The 12,055-nt window shown below is 37.4% G+C and overlaps 1 protein-coding gene across 19 annotated transcripts in view; it reads left to right on the forward strand.

Annotated features, from left to right (window-relative positions):
- Positions 1-12,055, forward strand: part of LYPD6B (LY6/PLAUR domain containing 6B) — a 59,497-nt gene that overhangs the window by 39,518 nt on the left and 7,924 nt on the right. For 13 of the 19 annotated variants that reach the window (XM_068949358.1, XM_068949359.1, XM_068949351.1 and 10 more), the window contains 3 exons: positions 9,227-9,298; positions 10,574-10,724; positions 11,868-11,966. In XM_068949358.1, coding sequence (XP_068805459.1) covers positions 10,610-10,724; positions 11,868-11,966 — 214 coding nt within the window. In that variant the 5' untranslated portion in view covers positions 9,227-9,298; positions 10,574-10,609. The remainder of the gene's footprint in view (positions 1-9,226; positions 9,299-10,573; positions 10,725-11,867; positions 11,967-12,055) is intronic. The other 6 variants (XM_068949367.1, XM_068949361.1, XM_068949364.1 and 3 more) reach the window with 1 other exon arrangement.

Here is a 12,055-nt window from a genome sequence, read left to right on the forward strand (position 1 = left end):
CATCCTCGTGACAGCCTCCCTTCAGATACTTGTACACATTGGTCAGATCCTCCCTCAGTCTTCTCTTCTCCAGGCTGAAGAGTCCCAGCTCTCTCAGCCTTTCTTCATAGGAGAGATGCTCCAGTCCCCTCATCATCTTTGTAGCCTTCCGCTGGACTCTCTCCAGTAGTGCCATGATAATACATTCTACATAATGCATTCTACCTTTCTGCACTTATTCATATTTTTCCCCATAGGCAGCTGTATTATACAATTCTGACTTACGTGTTAAAAAAAAAAATAAAATCCAGCTCAAAACTAGATCCAGAGTAAGTCCAGAGCCCATATTATGAGGAGTAAAAATAGCATGATCTACAATTTTAACTCTGTATTTGAAAAATAATTTATAAAGAAATTCAGAAAACTTGTAGTTTATGCCTGAAGAAAGGTATTTTGCAAAGAAAGGTATATTGCAAATTGAAACTGCCAAGTTTTCAAAAATATATAACTTGACTAAGGCTTAAATAGTCATAGTGACTCTAAAAAAAATCTTCAAACTTTTTTTCTCTTGATGACTTGTTGTAGCTGCATTTGTTGTTGAGACACTTGGAGATGGGAGATAAGATCCTACTTTTTTATGCCTCAGTTATGAAAGTCTCAATACCCTCCAAGAATCCAAAGTTAAGCAAAGTTGTAAGTTTCTCAGTTTTTATCTTCCTCAGTTGAAGAGTCCTCATGATGCCTCGATCTTCAGAGAGGGAAAAGCTTTTTCCACAAAGGTGTACAGTGAAAGTGAGTTCTTAACATTGAATCAAATATTGCAAATGAAACAGTAATCTTACTATGAGCACCCCTAATATGAAGGCTTTTCCATTAATACCAGAGCCACTTTTTGTAGGTCTCAGTTTCTAGTTCATGAGGGAGAAGCAGAGCAAGCATGAATCCTTATGTATCTCCTCTAGGAAGTGAGAAAATTTCGCTGCCCTGGTAGCATCACGGTAGAGAGAGAGGAAAAAGGAAACAGCTGAGAAATGGGAAATGAGTGTTGGGGAAAGGTAGTATTTGTTTCAGACAAAGCCAAGGTGTTTGGTTGATTTGTTCAGAGCAAAGACCATGAATCACAGGCACAGTTGCAGTGTCTTCTGCCATGTGCATGGATCGTGTCCTTTTGGTAATAAAACAGGTATTGATGTTGGATTTTCTGCAGACAATAGACTTGTTAATTCTTTCCTTCCAATGTTAATATGCTACTAAGTTAAGAATGAGACCCTTCCAAATGGTTTATTTTTATTTAGTGCTATTATTGAATTACTTCAGAAAGTGACAGGGAGCTGAGTAGGAACTAAAGCTGCAAGGAGTAAAGGGGCTAGCCTGCCGCTCTCCCGACACAAAAGCCTGGCACTGGAAGCCCAGGGCACCCTGTCTTATGCGCTGTTTCAGTTCAAACTTCAAAAAGGGGTAGTGACTCTGCAGTGAAAAATATTCTGGAAAAAAATGCTCTGAAAATAAAGATGTCTATCCTTGACAGTGATGAAGAGACCAAAGACAGTGGCAAATAATAGGAGTGAATCTTCAGGTAGAAGGAGTTGCAGCAACAAGAGTACTGCAAACAGAAAACCTCATCTTGGAAATGGGATCATCATTATCTTTTCTGCATTAGTTCCTAAAACAGAAAAATCTTCACCTCTAATTTAAAAGGTGATATTTGGAGTATCCATTGCTTCAGGCCTGCAGTAATCTGAAACTTCAAAGAGAAAACCAGGAAGAAATACATGATTTGAGCATCTGCAACTGTTTACTTGAGATGCTTATGATCCTTGTAGGGCAAGGCAGAATAGTGGGAGTCACTCACTTTCAGTCGCTGAAAACTGGCCAGGTATTTATCTGCCTTAGAAATGTGGAAGAGTAACGTGGAAGAGGTTTTTGTGAAGAAAAAAAAAACATTTTTGAGAAGTGTAATCAGTGACACTATGATTAATGTTGTGCTACACTGCTAATCATGTTCTATGTGATGTATGACACTGAGTTGTAGTGCAGCCATGTGGGCAATATAATTTCAAGTGAAGCACTTTTTATGTCAGTTAGATAGTTACTACTGTAATAGATTCTCTATTGACTTGACAATAAGCAGAATTTCACTCTTTCCCTGCCTCCAGCACATTTGCAATGAAAATCAGTCTCTGTAATAAGCCTGAGTGTCATGTAGGCCATGAAAATATGACTCACAAAAGATTTTTTTTTAAGTTATATTCTCAAGCAGGATTTTAATTCAGATATGTGTGTCTCTTAAAATTAACCTTTAATCTTTAATTCAGATACGTGTGATAGCTCTTGAAATGTGTCCCGGTGCTTTTGATGTATTTAGATGGGACACAGTGTCGTGGAGCTGCTTCACCCGTCTGGGTCACTGCTGTGTGCTGCAAAGGGAGAGGTGTCCCCGCATGCAGCCCGCCTTGTGCAGGGGATCGTTGAAGTTTTGCTCCCAGAGCAGTGGCCCTGCAGAGCTGGCCTACTGCAATAAAAGCTGCAACCTGTGCTTTATGGCCTCCGATACTGGGTATTTTTACCTCCATGAACAGTGGAAGCAGGGAAGAAATGGTGCCTGAAACTGTTTATTTTCACAGCTGGTACTGTATGGCTTGTCCGCATGCTGCAATTTGTGTAGGGAGAAATGTAATCTCCTTATTGTAAACACATTTTATAAATAAATAATAGTTTTTTCTCAGGCAGGTCTGTGTGAAGGCAGATGGCTCGTTCTGCACAACTGATCTTCAAACAACGCATTCAGTGTCAGGGTTTTGTGACTGTGGGTCTTTGGTTTTGCTATAGCAGACCTGGGACCTGGTGATCTCTCTCCGGTAGCATTTGCAGTCATTCCTGGTGCATTCAAGGAGATTAAATTGTTTACGGTCTCAGGGATTGCATAGTAACAATAAGCTGATATAAGCATGATGCAAAGATGGTCCATCAGGCAGGCACCAGTGGCATAAATTTCACACATTAAAGCCCTGTCAGTATAATGCAGGAGTAGACTCTGTGTGTGTGGGAGGGGCATTCAGTTGTACAAGATCAGTTTGTGCTGCTGTCTTAAACTAGCACAAACCAGTGGTGGAAAGGCATTGCTGACCATTTTCTTACTACTTGGAAAGTGAAGGCAAAATTGTTCCTCTAGTGTTATGTTACTGTAGAAGTCATAGTATCTGTAGTTTAGTGAAGTGTGCTGCTGGAGGGAGTTAAAGAACGCTTCGCCGTGAGAGCCTGGACCCAGACACACAATATAATAAAGCTAAACAAAGTTACTCTACTTTCTCTTCATGTTCTTTTTGCTCAAAATTTGAGTTTACATTAGCGTGTACGTGATACCGAACCATTTGTGACTTGGGAAAATGTCTCCACTAACAATGCAGAGGAAAGGGCAGGAGGACCATCTTTTTTGCACTCATGATTCCTTCCCAACAGCGGGGGCATTAAAAACAAGGCGTGTTTCTGAGATTAGATTTAACTAACCGAAGACCTGAATTTTCCATTAAATAATAATGAAGGGACTCTTCATAGAAATATGTACAAATATCTCTATAAAGCTATCTGTTGATTTCACTGGAGCAATGCTGTCATTGTTCCACCTCTCATGTTCCAGAATATGGCCTGAACAGCTTCCTCCTCTGCTTTGGAACACGCACTATCACCTTGCACCCTTGTTGCTGATAGGGGACTTCAGCTCAGCAGGAGTAAGAGGTCATTTCAGTATTGACTGTGGTCTGGAGCTAAATTTGTAGTGGAATACTGAGAATCGGAGTTCTGTCTTCTATTTTCGACTGATTGGATGCTCACGGGGTCGCCTGGCTGACGTAAACTGAGGTCCCAGTAGTGCATGTGTGTGTAGGCGGGTTGGTTTGACCTCTATCTCGCCGTTGGTACTGAGGCCTGACTAGTTAATAATGTTTCTGATACAGTGAGGTATTTAACAAAATACTCTGTAAAATTAATATTTTAAACTGATTTTGAGTGTTTTGAGATAAGAAGTCATCAAAAAGCCCAAAATGTTAAGTCAGCTTTAGTATTTATTAATACTTTGGACTCTTGTAGTACCATTCTTATCAAAATGGATAAATGAGATAACCGAGAAAAGCATAATCTTTTTGCTATTTTAAGTTTTGTCAATGAAGTTATGGGAATGAGATGCAGAAGTATATCATTGTAGGTAGGAAATATATATATATATATATATATATATATATATATATATATACACACAGAGGTATATATATAAGTATGTATAAGATGGAAGCAGCTTTAAAAGAAGTGTAGATAAACCTTTCATCTGATTTTTTGGCAAGGAAAGAAAAAGTGCTGCTTATTGCTATGATCTCTTTTCTCATGAATTTCTATTTCCAGTCTTGCAGAGATAGGGGAGAGGGATTTAAAACCATTACATATGTGATGTATAGAAGTTGTTACAAACTTCGGTGTAAATCTTTTGTTCATCCATAGCGTTGACAGAGTGCAATTCTTTGAGGAGATTCTATACTTGCAGAGGGAAATAGGAAATTTATCTCTCATTAATGGATTTTTAGATAGAATAAATGACTTTTCAAAGATGATCAGGGATTTTGAAGGTAAAAATAGATTACAGTGTTCAAGGCTAGTCTTTGTGGAGCAGTTTTGACTATAAAAGGAATGAGATATGTAGTCATGTAATGCAGTTTTCATTCCATGGATCTTCTTTTGTGTGAGCTTAAAAACAAATACATGCTTTATCCTTGCAAATAAATCACTTTAATGGGACTTCTCAGATTTATCACATTACTCATACATTAATTCTTTCAAAAATTGTTGCTGTAGTACGTATTGGATAGCCAGTATTCAGTCACCTACCTGTCTCTTGCAATCGGTTTGCATCATGACTTCCCATGCCAGCGTAATACCCCCAAGCTAAATGGTGATGTCGTTACTAGATATCTACGTGTTTTATTTTTATAAGACTTTCTTAGATAAAGAACCCTATAATTTCTTGCAATTATGACCAAATTTAATTCCAGGCATGGTTAAGTGTAACATGGGTAAAGATGAAGAAATCTATTTAAAAAAAATATTGATAGTTTAAATTTTATTCTGTCAGTTTTACTAGTTGCAGATGTGTCACTGTAATGTAAAAGTTGTTTTCCTATGTTACGTGGTACTAATGGTAATATGTTATCGGGAAAAAATCAGAACAGAAACTAGAAATTGCAACTTAATAGGTAAAAGATAGAGCTTATATAAGAAATAATTTGACTTTTTGGAAATCTGTAGTAGCATTTGTTATTTTTAATCCTTCAAAACATTTTCTCTTCAATTATAAGTGTTCTTTACCTATTTCCCAAGAAAAAGGAAAAGTTTTTCTCTTACTCCTTTCCATCCATTTATTCACTCTATGAGTTGATTTACAGATCAAATTAAAAGTCTCTAGAGAAAAACATGAGAATAGCAACGTTTGTCTAAGAAACAGGGAAAGGGGGAAGCCAAAGAGCTGTTTTTCTTAGATATGTCACAGCGCCTTTCTGATCTGTTTTGAGGAATACCTGATGAGCGTCAGGTATTAGTTATAGCTTTTTCAGTCCTTAACATACATACCTTTCCCCCTATGTATTTCTAACTCTTATGACCTGAAGAGGTATTTAATAAGCTTAATATAAGCATTTGCAATTATCTACTAGCACATGAAATTGCTTACTAAATGACAGGAGGAAGTTTCATTTGCATTCCATATCTGCTGTTAAATCTGCTAATCCTCCACGGAGTCTGCCAGGAAAAACAACGTAGACAGACTTGGATTTTATTAAAATCAGAAATCAAGCACACTGCTTCCGTCTCTCCAATTACATGCTGCAAAATAGTGTAAAACGTCTGCAATATATTAATTGTTTCAGTCATTATCTTCCTCAAGACTTTCTCAAAGTGTCTCTTTGTCACAAGTTATTTATAGAGCATACATCAACAGTCCTTCCCTCTTGGGGCTTTTTCCCTCGCCCCATGCAAGCTACGTCTCCATGTTTTCTCTTGTTGTTCTCTTGCAGTAAGGTAATCTTCTGTATTGGGACAGTTTTTTCTTTCACTAATGAGAGTTCCTAATTGTTCATAATTAAATGTTTTCTCAGGCCACTGGATAGTTTTTTATGAAAACACAATAGGGGTAAGAAACTATGAAGAAAATATGCATTTTAAAGATTTTTGGGTAAGATATGAAAGCCCTTTTTTTGCTATTTCAATATTTTGCTATTGTATTTGAAAATGACTTCTAGTGCAGCTGTGTAAGTAAGACTGCGTCAAACAGCATTCATTATTTATTGGCCTTGTTATTAAACAAGGACGCCTTTGACTACAGTAAATTGTGAGGTCAATTGACTGCTTTACACCACCTGAGGACTACCTCTTTTGTATTTATATTCTCTAAAATTTTCCATTTGGCATGAGCTTCTCTGGGGAAAGCAGTAGGAACTTGGGGGAGGGGAGCAGGAGAGAGCTTGCAGTGGCAGAAAGCTGGCACGAGTGTATTTGTGCCTTTTATTTGCTCTCCAGGTGCATCAGATCAAGTTACAGACCAGTCTCCCTGAAAAGGCAAATTTTTTTCAATCTATTGTAGAAATTACAAAAAGTATATGTTAAGGAAATAAATTTTGCAACTGTTGTGCATTGAAATGATTCATTACCCCGTCTTCCTATAGAGTAAATATGAACGAATTAACTGCTGTTGAGCTGCCTAAGAGGCACTGAAATTTGCAACCATTTGATTGAAACTGGCTTGACAGGTTAAAAGCAACTTTCTTGTGGTCTTCAAAGAGCATAAACAGAGCTATTTTGCAGGGGAACCATAAAGAAGGACGCTGGCATTAAAGGCACAAAAAAGACTCTTCTCATAGTGTGGGCAAAAATGCTCATAGCAGCCTGTGGGCAGTAAGGGCCTAATACTGCCCTATTGGAGTGAATGAAAACTATCCTCCCTAATTTTCAAGGGACAGACGAGCAAGCTAATTAGCAGCAGGAACGTGTGTCTCTAAAAGTTTGTACCGCCTTCCTTCGTGCGTTGTATTGGTTGCTCTGTTTTTAACTCCACATGGCATCAACGTCTGCAGGTCCCTTTTTGTCTTGTTTTGTTTACAATAAGATCAAATATGTAGCTATTCTTATTTTTGAGCAAAATACTCATTCTGTATATACCGACCTTTATTGTTGTCCTCGCAAAACGTACAGAGAGTGAGATGGTAGCAACAACTTTGTCACTCTCTCCCAGGGCTTGGTGGCCCATTTATCCTGGCACAGGTAGCAGTAGCTTAAGAGCAGTCTTATTTCAGTGCCGCGTTAATGACTCTGCCGTCCTCTGTCACCTGTCTTCCTCCAAGTGAAATGGCTGGGGGCAGAGGGAGGTAGGAAAACAGGGCTCCATACAGAACAATTATTTATATTATATATAATATCACATATAATATAATAATAATTATTATATATATAATTATTAATATATAAAACTATATATTAATATAGCTTTAATCCCCTTCTGCAAGCTGGTGGGATAATTCACTATATGAGAATTCTGAATGTTTTTTAAATCACTATATGAGAATTCGCATCTGGGTGGGAGAGGAAGAGCTCTTAAGTGAGCCTTTATGCGTCTTTAGTCGTTAGGATGTTTTTAGGTGGCTCTTTTTGTGAAAAGTGTAGTTTTACAGGAAACATAGTAATGTTGTTTTGTTTCCAGTACCTATGACATTCTGCAGTTACTTTGACCCTTACTCTTCAATTCGTCCAGAGTAATAGTAGAAGTATTAAAGAGTTTTGGTACCATGTAGTGGTTCCTTTCCTTGAGCAGAGCATTAAAACTCGATCCAAAATGTCTTAATGTAGAACTGTGAGCTGGGGTATTATGCGGGATGATTGTCCACAAAGAAAGAAGAAACTTGTCACTTGGAAGTTCTGTCACCACTTGATACTGGGATAAAAGGTCATTTTGGGAGCAAAAATTGATTTGAAGAATCGTAGATACAGAGGATAAAGGGTATAGCTTTCAGGCACTAGTTTATTTTAAACTTTGTGTAAATTAAACTCTGTGTAAAATAGGAGCTTGAGGGGAGAGATGTTGTCTCTAACATAAACTGTTAGAGCTGAGAAGGCTAAAAGAAGGAGAAATTAAGTTCGATAGTACCGGATCATTCATCATCTGTCTTTTCTTCCACTGCGTCTTCCTTTCTTTCCCTTCCTTTTTTCTATCATGGATAATGCCATATTCTGCTAATCTATCTTGGAAAACATTAAAGGGTCATGAGTAGTCTTTGGAGGCCGTGCAACAGCTCTGTGATAGAAGATGGCATAGATCAGCTTGTCAGCAGCAAAGCATCTGGTTATGATGCATACCTCTGTGTGTCTCAACAAATTTAAAAAAACCACTGAAACTAAGAGCACATTTGAAATGCTTCTTAGGTGTATATGTTAGGCTGAGACAAGTCAAGTGATTTATAAGCAATCTATATTTAATGCTGCAGAATATTACTGTGTAAACACTCGTGCTTAATTAGAAAGAACTGTAACCATATTTTACTATGTATTCATGTATCCATTAGGTATCCATAAATGTATCCATTTAGTATGGATTTTGTTGTGGTGTTGGAGATTGGACCAACATTTTTATTTTCCTGTTTCAGTAAGGAATGAACTGTGGGGGATCTGTTTAGCTCATACCTTGTTATTAATTTCTAATCTGGAGGCTGATAATAGTCTTCACTCTTTTAGAATACCTTGCTGCTGATGAGAGCTTCTGTTTTCATCATAGTATGTGTTAATAGTTCTGATAAACATCTCCAGAGTGAGAAATACATGTTCATCTGGTATAATCTGGTCTCCCTCAGGTCATTTCCTGAATAATGTTTTTGCCCTTGCAAAAGAAGTAAATTTGTCCTTATTGGAGGACTGAGTAGTTTCACCGCTTCCCTTTTTGTCTGTCATTAGTCTTTCATGACATTGGGGTATCACAGGAAGGGGGTAATCTGTACATCTATATTAGGACAGCACTCAAAAGGGCAGAACCGCACTGTATAGCTCCAGTACTTTTTTGATATTTTGTTAGAAAGGTAGAAGTGTGGTTGATTTTTATATCTTTATTTTCAATATAGATAAGAACATCCATTGTTTGAGCTAATTGTTTTCTGCAGCACAGAATTATGATGATCAGTTGCTGTTTGTTTTCTCCTTATTCTTTTTCTTAATCCTTCTTTAGATCCTGGACTACAGTCAGAAGAAATCTGGGACGTCTAAAGAGAATAGTCTTGGAGGTGCACTGTAAGTAGAGGTATGCTGTGACATTCTCACACCTACTGCAATACATTCAAAAAAGCATGATTTAGAAGAGAAATCCTAATTAGGATTGCTAACCTCCCAATGCATGAAGTTAAATTTTCTGTTGATTGGTTTGTTGGCAAAAAAGTCTTTTCAAATAATTCTTCTCCCTCTTTATTGAAAAAGAGGAAAAAGAAGGAAGTCCTCTGATTTTTCTACTCTTGTTTTGGGAAACCATTTTCAGTTCAGTGTTTGCATATATTCAGAGCTTTCCAAGCACGCATAGCTTACATCTGCGTAGCCCCGTGCAGGTGGCTGCAGAGAGACTTCTGAATGCCAAGTGAATTAACTTGGCACCTCAAAGTAACGTATCTGGTTGAACATGGGTCTCCACTCTAGCTTGTTTCTGCTGCTGGGAATTTGCATGGGTGGAGCGTCATTTAATATGCTCTTACTTGTAAAATGTCAGAGCTAGGTCTGGTATCACTGCACTTTGCCATATATACATGTGTGTATGTGTGTACCTCTAAATAACAGAACTAACCAGAAAGCTAATGGATTAGTTCTTCCCTATAAAACTTTACTTCAGAGGGCCCTAGAGAAATGCGCGGAGTATACCAAAATGTGTCTCTCATCTCTCTAAATGTTTTACTTCTCAGCACTCAACAGTGTGTGCATCGTGACCAAGCATCTTCTCTGGCCTTTCTTTGGTATACACCTTTTTTAAAAAATCTAATTTAAACTCATGATCTTTAATGCCAAGCCACTGAAAAGTGCAGTTATGATTTAGGTGATGTAGTAGCTTGTCTGAAGTCAACGGACATACATTGCTCTATATCACTTAAGGAATTGGTCTTCAGTTTCTTCAGTTGTTAGTGTTAAAAATGACACTTGTCTGCATTTTTACTTTAACGGTATTGTAATCCTGTCTATCTGTGTTTCAGGTAGGAAGTAAAGGAGCTGTGTTTTGGTGTTGATTATCGTAAATGCTTACAAGCAATCTGTAAGATTGACATTGCTTAGAAGGACAAATAGATTAAAGAAATTACGTTAATTTTGGTATTTATGGAAGTTCAGCTGCTTTGTACAGGATCTTGGCCAGCAGAAGGCAGTAAGTGCTCAGCTTTGAATGGTTCATCATTGTTAATGAGATAGGCAATAACGATCTCCGCAGTGTAGATCTAGGGACTGAATTTTCCAGGTTTCAGAAGTTCATAGGAAGTGTATTGTTCCGCATGCTCAGTTCTCTGTGGTTCCCCCTTAATAATGTATTCCCTTTCCTTCCTAGGCCTACGAGTTTTGCATCTGTACGGTAATATCCAGCATGCTGTTAATCTATCACATGCTGGTCGGAGCCTTTCTTCAGTTCTTCATCCTTTCAGGGAACTGGGTTTCATCTGAGAACATCAACTTTTATAACGTGAGACCTCCACTAGATCGTAAGTAGACAGTTATGTTTTTCTTGTGTAAGCGATTGTAGCATAACATTTTAGTCAATTGCCCTGTTGTTCCAATCAGTTTGGTTTTAGGGGTTTGTAGTAGAGCTTTTTCGAACATAAGGGATGCAAAATTTAAAACAAGACTTTTGCTTTTCAGCACTTGGAGGTTCATTTTATTTCTAAGTTTTTATAAGTTGACTAAATGAAAACAAACAATTGCATGCATTGCTGAATTAGAGAGTGCATCAGTACGTTAGTTTTCACATTTAGAATGCTTTTATTGTGCTTTTCTGTCTGTGAAATGACTTCCTACAGAGCACATTATGCAGTGGATTTCTTATGAGTAATACAGAACAGATGTTTTTGTCTTTTATCTTGTTGGAGTTTTTGTAGGGGAAAGAATAGGTGTGCTGTATGCAGTTAATTCAAACTGAAGGTAATTAAAAACCCTGTGAGACCTGTGAAGTCAGTTGTCACTAATAGCATCATATTTTTGCCTCTTATCTCGTATCTGAAGTATTCTCTCTCTTCATTGAAGTGGAGAAGATTTTCTTGCTATATGATTAGAACAGTCAGGACAGCTCGATATAATAGGTGTATAAGTGAATCTGGGGACTGTGCATCTTAAAACCATTTATATATGCATATAATGTAAATAAGCTTTCACAATAGGCTTCTTGATCCCTTTGTGAGTAACTTCTTTTTTAAAGCTGGCAATCAAGACCTGAAGCTGTTTTTGAAGATGTAGTTGTTTCATGAAAGGAGTCAAAAGCCATTTGAATGTAGATTGTGTTTGTTTACTGTGCAGACATACATGCGGATGTATTATTGTGTACATATGTATAAGATGTTTTCTCTTTCCTTACTTTCCCACCAATACTTAAATAGTATTTCGGGTTGTGAGAGAATGAAAAGAAGAGATGTTTTGAAGTTCAGGTGTAGCAAAAATAGTTTGAAATATAAAAGCTTTCTACAAAACTTATGTCATAGCTTTTATTTATTGAACAGTGATGTATCACTGAAAATACATACATGCATGTCATATGTTTTTGTAAGTATATGTGTGTGTGAGCACTACAATATTATTTAGGATATTTGAATTTTTTATACTTGCAAACTTACTGTATTTTAATTCTTTTAAAGCTACTCCCTTTCCAAACAGTTTTAAGTGCTTTACCTGTGATAATGCAGTGGACAATTACAACTGTAACAGATGGGCTGAAGATAGATGGTGTCCTGAAGGTAAGTGTGTCTGTACTAAGGAGGTTCTTTTTGAGAGTTAATCCTTGTTTCTCTCTGACTCAGTCGTCTTATAGAACTCTGAGTAGGAT

This window comes from Struthio camelus, chromosome 6, assembly GCF_040807025.1.
Source record: "Struthio camelus isolate bStrCam1 chromosome 6, bStrCam1.hap1, whole genome shotgun sequence".
Lineage (NCBI taxonomy): Eukaryota > Metazoa > Chordata > Aves > Struthioniformes > Struthionidae > Struthio > Struthio camelus.